We start from the raw sequence: 9,127 nt of genomic DNA on the forward strand, positions 1-9,127 counted from the left end.
AGCAGGCGGCATTGCGGCAGACGAGATAAGTGCGTGCCATTCTGGGCAAAGAAGGAAATATTGAACCTCAAAACTAAGATGAAAATCCAGTTGTACAATGATCGAGTCCGGACTCTTTGCTCAAGGCCTCCTTGAGACCGGTGAGGACCGCAAGGCAATCAATGCTCGGAATATTATCTAATAGATAAGTAAAGTTTTTCCTTATTTAGAATAAAACTTGAACAAATCATAACCATCCCATACGAACGAACAATCTTGGCACCTAAAAATGAATCAGAGGGAAACTTCAATATGAAAATTCTGGTAAGGCGACCACAAACATCTGTTAATACAATGATGGCAAATGAGGATGCAACAATAGCTTTGATCCAATATTTTCGTGTAGAATCCTGCAAAAATCTCAAACAGCAAAATTACTATTTGAATTAAGAGTAAAAAGTGAGTAAAGTCTCGCAACTTCATTCTCTACACAACTCTCCAAAATCGCTCTCATTTACAGAATTTTGGAAAACGGGAACATTTTTCCTCTAACTTCTTGCAAGTTCGCGTAAAAACCTCTAAGTTCAGGCAGTCCTGGATCAGAGCTAGAATATCCTATAGAGTTTCTGAACTCTTTAAAGCTGTCAGGGGTGCCTTCCGACAAACTGGAATTAAAGGTTTGGGTGCCAGTTGCATTGGTGTGTAACCTGGATGCACCTCGAAAGTGCTAAGGACAATCAGTATTGATACCACGAATTCCCATAATTCCAATAAACATGTCAATTCAGTTTAAACTTTTGCAGTTTCCGTTAATAGTAGCCTTCGCGATAACGATTAATACAAGCGAAGGATAAACAGGAAAATATCTGGGTACTCCATGTTTGTCGTACGGACAACTCTACGTTGGGTTCTCGCGTGTATCGAGAGCCAGAAACCTTCACATATACGCCCAAGAAAATATCTATGTAAGTCCCGAAACGTTTTTTACGGAAATGTATTGAAATGGATTTCAGTAATTTAAATTTCTTAACTTTTTTAATATGTGTTTGGTGAAATTATTTGTTTACTTCTGCTACGGCAAATAAATTCCCGTTTAGTTGTCATATAAACATTTTATCATCACAAAATATTCAGCATCAAAGCCGTGCGCATAAACAGTTGCTTTTCCACACACCAATTTAAGTGATCTTAATTTTAAGAAAGTTATAAAAATTTCACATTTAATACCTACTATTAACATCTGCAGGGGGTAGAAACTGCCTTCGTATGTAACTTGGGCACAAAGAACTGTCAAAAACGCAAGTCGTGCCACAAGTCCGTTAACACCGTTAACATGAATGCCGCTGGCCATCACAAAGTTAATTGCAACTAGTATGTATGTATGACGCTGGAGTCGCTTTAACTGATATATGAATATACATACATACATATGTACTTACAACACGACAATTTTATTGTGTTAAAATGCATTCAAATGTTATTAAAAAAATTAGGGAATTTGAATATCATTATCTACCTACTCCCCACGTTCGACCACCAATAAAGTGATAAGCGTACAAACATCCTGCACTCAAACCGTGTTGATTGGCATTTGGTCATATGCAGAATACCTACTTAGGTGTAAATAGGTATGTCCGTACGTAAATATGTAAGTATGTCCATGTTGGAGAAATTTGAATTAGAATTTGAATGTTAACGATTTGCAACCCGCTGCGCTCAGACCCATATACGGTTTATGTACATATGTATGTATGTATGTATGTACGTGTTAGATTTGCTTGCGTGTGGCAAGGTTCTTTTTATACTTTTTTGCGGCATTCTAATAAATGTTGACCACAAAAGTCATCGCATAACACGCGCTTACCTTTGAGTACATAAAACGCCAGGGAGTAGAGTACTTTTTATGACCACATATAGCGCTTAGATACGATAAAGAGTGAACTCATCCAACAAACGGCCCGCCATACATAATGTGACCAACCGTACTGCTTTCGGAAGTACAGTACTTTTTTTTCGCTCTTGTACTTCGTACTTCGAAGTACGGTCAAACGTACATACTGCGATATTTTGTACTTCAGGAGAGAGATTTTGTAACCCGTAAGCGACAAGTTTACAATCACTATCGCACTTTTTGAGGCATTATATAAATGTTGTTGCGTCAAAAAGTGCGATAGCGATTCGAAGATTCTAGCTAACTGGTTTCAGAATCTCTCTCAAGTCCTGTACTTCTCCGATCTTCTGGACGATCGTCACGTTGCCTGGGCGATAAATTCATTCAAACCATTAAAGTCGCCGGTAACCGATGGCATCATACCAGCGCATCAGCAAAGGGCTCTGAAGGTGTCGTGCAATTGGTTGAAATCCATTTATGCAAACTGCGTGAGGACCGAGTACATCCCCACGGCTTGGAGGGTAGTCAGTGTTGCGTTCATCCCAAAGGCCGGAAAAGGCGCACATGTTTCTCTTAGGTATTTCAGGCCAATTAGCCTCCCTTCGTTTGTGCTAAAAACGCTAAAGAGACTGATAGGCCTGTATATAAGAAACGCGATTCCTCTTGACTGTCTTTCATGCACTTATTCCAAGAAAAAGTCGGTGAAAACCGCCCTACACACATTGGTAAACCGGATTGCGGTTGTAATCGACCTTCTAGAGAAACTATAAAAATTGGGCTGTCGGGTGATCGCCTGAGTAGATGATGTGGAACTTTTGGTTAACGGACGTTTTCTAGACACCCTTTTTGATCTGGCTCAAGGTTACCTGAACCTGGTAACTAGGTGGGCGATCAACGGTGGCTGTCGTCAAAGACTAACATTGAGTATAGGGTAGGCGAGATGGGTAAAAGGTGAGGTCTCTCGCCTAAGTTAAATCATTCATTGTCTGGTCAAACTCACTAGAGATGGCTACACTTGTAAAATAGGAATTAGCGGAGCATTAGGAACCACACCTGCAATGGCGCTTAACATACATATGTTGAACACGGTGCCTGCGGATATTGCAGACAAAATTGTCGCAGCACGAACTGCTATTGGGCTAAGGGAAAACAGGTCCTTTTGTGACATAAAAAAAGGAAAAGAAGACGTTTCTCTGATGCAGCAAATGTTTTTGTAGGGCACTTTAAAACACGTTACCTCTCAAGGGCTAGTGATGGGGGTTCTGACAGGCCATTGTGCGATTGGTATTCATGCGGTGAGACTAGGAACTTCAACTGATCCCTTTTATCAGCTGTCAAGAGCAAGATGAAGAGGAATCATGTCCACACTTTCTTTTAGCCTGTCCAACCTTCTCGAGGCTAAGATGGAGGCTTTTTTGCACGCACTTCTGAACAAGCACTGCATTTGAAATTTCGTAATCGGCTCGCGGCGTTAACTTAACCCAACCTAACCTGTACTTCTACGAGCTATGAAATAGTTGATCACATTAGCCATACAGCAACTGCGCTCATCCATCAGTAGCGTTCGCGTACCTGTTAAATATTGAAAGTTATCAAAAACTATCAGCTTTTTGCATTCGCGTACGCAAAAAACTTGCAAAGTAGAGGAAAGTGAGAGAGCAAAGTGACATTTAATTTTGAGAGGAACCCTGCAAAAATCGTAGGACCATGTGGTCCATTTGTGTCATATTGGATTACTTACAAAATGCTCCTCTGTAATGCAGTAGCGGACCAACTCCGTGTCTCTACACCACCTTATTGTTATCCGATCATTGCTCGTGTTTTAACGATCGTAATCACTACACGATGTTTATTGCGCTGTGTTGCCAAGAGAGAAAAATTAAATGATTTCATTAAAAATAAATAAATTTATAATAAATAAAGCGAACTTATAGAAGTATATATTTTTTGAGAACTATTAAAATCACCTATGTATGTTAAATTTTTTACTTGCTATATCGCGTGTCAGTTCCATGTGCTTAAACAAACATCTTTCAACATACCTAGATTCAGTAAAATTCTGTAATGGCAACTCTGGTATAATGCAACTGCGCAACTGGTTTCAAGTGTACGCTTTGGTATACAGAATTTATAAAAGTGAAATTGAGTTTGCAGAAAGGAAGAGTGAGTTTTACTGGTGAATAATATAAATTAAAATTGATATTATAAATTATTAAATAAATAAACAAATATGCAGTGCAGTGCACGACAGAGAAGAAGAGTTATAAAATTAGAAAGGGAAAAGTTCTCGTTAAGATTTGAAAATGCAAATAAGGCAAATGCGCAAATTCAATATACCGATGAAGCAATTGGCTTAGAAAATATTGACTCGGTTGACTTGGTTAATCATATACCGACAGATAGAGAAGTTTCCTCACATGGACAATTCGGTGGGACAACTGGCCAAACGTTTAAACTAATAAATGATCTAGGGCAATGGCACATTAAGAGTAGAACATCTCATAAAAACATGAGAGAGTTATTGTGCCTTTTAAGAAGTAATGGCATAGATGTACCCCTTTCTCCATCAACGCTTCTGGAAAAAAGTACTTCAAGAGTAAATGTAGTGGCTGTGCAACCTGGCCAATATGCACATTTCGGTATAAAGCAAGGTTTATTGAAGGCGGCACATATTTTAGAAAATTTCGTTGAAATTATTTGTGATATTAATATTGATGGTTTGCCGATATTTAAGAGCTCAAATATGCAGCTTTGGCCGATACTAGTTAGAGTAGTTAATATTAAAAACATAAAGGTTTTTCCTGCTGGTATCTATGTTGGGAAGCAAAAACCTAATGATGTTAGCGAGTTTTTAAACCAATTTGTCCAAGAAATTTTAGATTAACAGCAAAATGGTATAGCAGTCAATGGCAAAGAAATCTTATTTAAGATACGGGCGGTAATTTGTGACGCACCAGCGAAGTCGTTTACTTGTGGTATCGCTCACCATTCTTCAGCACATGGTTGTTCGAAATGCAAACAAGTTGCAAAAAAAATACATAATGTTTTAACTTACAGCACAGAAATCGCCGAAGTTATAGGCGACGATGATTTCGCCGAAAGAAAATTTAAAAATCAACATCAACCACGTTTCCTTAAAACCAAGACACCTTTCGAAGAAATAAATTTAAAAATGATCCGCCAAGTCCCTTTAGATCCCATGCATGTCATTGATTTGGGTGTAACCAGAAAAATGCTAAGCAAACTTTTTAAAAATAAAGTAAACGAAAAAATTTCAAACTCGAGCAAGTTAAATATATCTAAATTATTGATTTCATTAAAAAAAAATATTACCAAAGAATTTGCAAGATTGCCCCGTGGTTTGGAGGAACTTGCCAACTGGAAAGCTACAGAATTTCGCCAATTTTTACTGTACACAGGTGTTTTAGTTTTAAAAAATAATGTTGGTGATGATTTTTACTTTGCATTTCTGCTTCTACATTGCGCAATAAGGTTATTGTCATGCCCAAAAAATTTCCAAAATAACATCGCAGTAGCAGAAGGGTTATTAAAGCATTTTGTCCATAACTTTGGAGCAGTTTTTGGACCATAAAGTGACACACATACAATGCTCACAGTTTGCTTCACCTATGTGCTTGTGTCAGGCAGCATGGTATGCTATATAACTTCTCTGCATACGAGTTCGAAAACCACTTACAATTGATTAAAAAAGATGTGCGCAAGCCCACTGATATTTTGCAGCAATTGTACAAAAGAAATTGTCATACAAATTTAATAGAGGAACAAAAACTTTTAGGGATTAGAGAAAAAAAGTTCATCATTTATAGCTACTCAACTAACGAATATTCCCTAAGTGTAACAGCTCCGAATAATGTATGCCTTTTAATGCCCTATATACCTTTCAAAATTATTGGATTCAAACGTGAAGAAAATAATGAAACCATAGTAATAGGGCGCCGTTTCAATAATATCCTTCCATTTTTTGAAGAGCCATTAGATTCAATATCGGCACTAGGCATTTGTACTGCCGATAATATACTAGAAGAAACAGAGGAAATATATAATACAGATAGAATTAGCTGCAAACTTCTGTCGCTGCTATATGAAAGTAAAGTTATTTTAATGCCAATTTTACATGAGTGCACTTAAAAGTAAAACAAAAAAAAATTAATTAATACATACAAAATAAAATACAGATACAAACACTAGTACAAAAAATAATATAAATATGGAGAACGAACCGAGAAAACTACAGAGATCACATGCTTTTGTAGGAAACGAACTAAAAAATTGTGAGTATAAAAGAGTAGTCAGAATGTTTGATTATTTAAATAGATACAACTCTCAAGGTAAACATTTTATTTTTCAAATCGTATCACGAAAGCCCCATGTCATCTATGTATCCAGTTCAAAGGTAGGCTACTAAAAATGTATTTAATACCTTAATACATCAAGTAATAATATTTTTTGTTATATATTGTAGAAATGATTGAAAGACAAAACCAATTAATCACTGAAATGATGGCCGATCAAACAATTTTAAGAGAAAACCTTTCGAAATTGCAAGGTGATTTTAATACGCATTGTTAATATATCGTTAGCTCTTTTTTAAAAACAAGTTTTTAAGAATAAAGCTATTAGCAATATTGTATTTTTTTTTTTACTTTTTACAGCAACAACAGAAAATCAGAACAAGATTATAGTGGAAATGATGGCCGATCAGAAAGTTCAGTTGCAAGCATTTAATAAAACTCGCCAAGATGTAACTGCCATAACAACAGCATTTTCGCTTAAACCAGAAGAAGATCTTCAAAAGATGGAAGCTGAAATAAATGAAATTAATGAGGAAAAATATGTAATTACTAATTATAAATCTTGTATATCTTGCATAAAATATTACTGTCCATTTTTTTTTCTTTTTAGGTATCTGCCGTAAAATATTTACTTGATGGAAGTGCGCCTAAAAACTTAGAATATATTATATTTTCTCGAGAAGTGTGCATGATTTATAACACGGACGGAAACTTCGGGAAAAAAAGTCTTAGGAGCAAGCAAAATATATTTAAAATTGTTTTAGGTANGATTGAAAGACAAAACCAATTAATCACTGAAATGATGGCCGATCAAACAATTTTAAGAGAAAACCTTTCGAAATTGCAAGGTGATTTTAATACGCATTGTTAATATATCGTTAGCTCTTTTTTAAAAACAAGTTTTTAAGAATAAAGCTATTAGCAATATTGTATTTTTTTTTTTACTTTTTACAGCAACAACAGAAAATCAGAACAAGATTATAGTGGAAATGATGGCCGATCAGAAAGTTCAGTTGCAAGCATTTAATAAAACTCGCCAAGACGTAACTGCCATAACAACAGCATTTTCGCTTAAACCAGAAGAAGATCTTCAAAAGATGGAAGCTGAAATAAATGAAATTAATGAGGAAAAATATGTAATTACTAATTATAAATCTTGTATATCTTGCATAAAATATTACTGTCCATTTTTTTTTCTTTTTAGGTATCTGCCGTAAAATATTTACTTGATGGAAGTGCGCCTAAAAACTTAGAATATATTATATTTTCTCGAGAAGTGTGCATGATTTATAACACGGACGGAAACTTCGGGAAAAAAAGTCTTAGGAGCAAGCAAAATATATTTAAAATTGTTTTAGGTAAGCATTTAAATATGTTAACGTAAGTTCAGTATTTATCATTTTCCTCGTTTAACTATCACAAATAAAATTGTTGTGGAATCATATTTAAAAGAACTTCCGTTTAGTGCCACATTTAACGATAAATATGGTTATTTTTTTTTGTACAAAATAACTTATTTTATTTTAAATCAAACACTAAATTTTAACACAAATTTTGGGGGTTCCCCTATTATCTACCTTTTAATTTTGCTTCAAAACACCAAGTTAATCAATCTATTTTTATGTTCACGTTCACAAACTATTAGTTATTACTTACATTGCTTTACTTCAAACTAATTAACGGCAATTTATTCAATAAAATCACTACAAAAATGTCTGCGCATTTGCATAAAAATTAAACGGCGCAGTTGAGCTGTCAAATATAATGTAAATATGCACTATATATACAATATATTAATATGTAGTGAAGATTGAGAATAAATATCTGCCTTAAATGAATGAAAATGTAATTCTTTCAAAAACGTAACTGCTTGTGTAAATTGGGTTATTTCAGTACGAAGTGCTAGTTACCTCTGTAAATGGCCATTTTTGAAATGGTTCCCCTGTGGTTTGTGGAATGGTCCGAGGGTTATGTATAACTTTTTAATAAAGTTTGAACTGCACTCTTTTTAGTGAGTGATTTATCAGGAGCCATGCCCTCGCCCCTCCGCCAACTAACAAAAGAATATTTCACTATCACACAGTACANCCTCTGTAAATGGCCATTTTTGAAATGGTTCCCCTGTGGTTTGTGGAATGGTCCGAGGGTTATGTATAACTTTTTAATAAAGTTTGAACTGCACTCTTTTTAGTGAGTGATTTATCAGGAGCCATGCCCTCGCCCCTCCGCCAACTAACAAAAGAATATTTCACTTTCACACAGTACATTAGAAGTACATATGTATGTTTAATTCACTTTGCCGCACTTTACACTTCTGTTTTCCTTGTTCAGTTTAATTAATACATATCTGTTCTTTTATTTTAAAAGTCGTATGCTTACTTTCTTTAGCTAACAATAGTTTATTTGGCGCAAGACAATTCAAAACAATGTAAATGACAGAACACAAATGGCAAGTTAAGATGAACGATTATACAATTGCTCGATAGAATAATCGAATTTCGCTGTTGCCACATTGTGAGAGTTATAGGTACGCTGACCATATTTGTGGGAGCCAAATACGGGACAAAAATAATGTTCCAATTTTTTTCACAAAAACTTACAGATCTTAAACAGCATTCTTATAGTAACATCACAAATCTGTAGGATATTTCTCTCGAGATTTTTACCCCGCAAAATTTGTAAAAAAATCGTGAAATTTTAGTGTAATAAAGTGCAAAGTGCAGTCGATGAGACTTACCGTTAATTTTTGGATTTTTTTTGTTGCCGGTGCTACGCATTATTTTCATACAAATTATGTTCGACAATTTTTTAAAAGAGAAGCAAAAGAGCAGCACTTTCCACACGTGTTTTCCGATTGTCTTGCTTCATGAAAATCAGCGACTATGTCAGCTGACACGACCTATGTATCTTATGGGATTTTTGTGTTAACTACAGCAAAAAAAAA

At 35.3% G+C, this 9,127-nt stretch overlaps 1 protein-coding gene across 1 annotated transcript in view; it reads left to right on the plus strand.

Annotated features, from left to right (window-relative positions):
* Positions 1 to 3,859: 3,859 nt before the first annotated feature.
* The window catches only part of LOC108361353 (uncharacterized), an 8,604-nt gene continuing 3,336 nt past the window's right edge, over positions 3,860 to 9,127 (plus strand). The window contains exons 1-6 of the mRNA XM_017613953.1: positions 3,860 to 4,033; positions 6,067 to 6,162; positions 6,240 to 6,284; positions 6,354 to 6,437; positions 6,544 to 6,725; positions 6,794 to 6,947. Of these exons, the coding sequence (XP_017469442.1) occupies positions 3,883 to 4,033; positions 6,067 to 6,162; positions 6,240 to 6,284; positions 6,354 to 6,437; positions 6,544 to 6,725; positions 6,794 to 6,947 (712 nt within the window). The 5' untranslated portion in view covers positions 3,860 to 3,882. The remainder of the gene's footprint in view (positions 4,034 to 6,066; positions 6,163 to 6,239; positions 6,285 to 6,353; positions 6,438 to 6,543; positions 6,726 to 6,793; positions 6,948 to 9,127) is intronic.

Source organism: Rhagoletis zephyria, unplaced genomic scaffold (assembly GCF_001687245.7).
Source record: "Rhagoletis zephyria isolate East Lansing unplaced genomic scaffold, Rhagoletis_zephyria_1.1 Rzeph_scaffold_00739, whole genome shotgun sequence".
Classification (NCBI taxonomy): Eukaryota; Metazoa; Arthropoda; class Insecta; order Diptera; family Tephritidae; genus Rhagoletis; species Rhagoletis zephyria.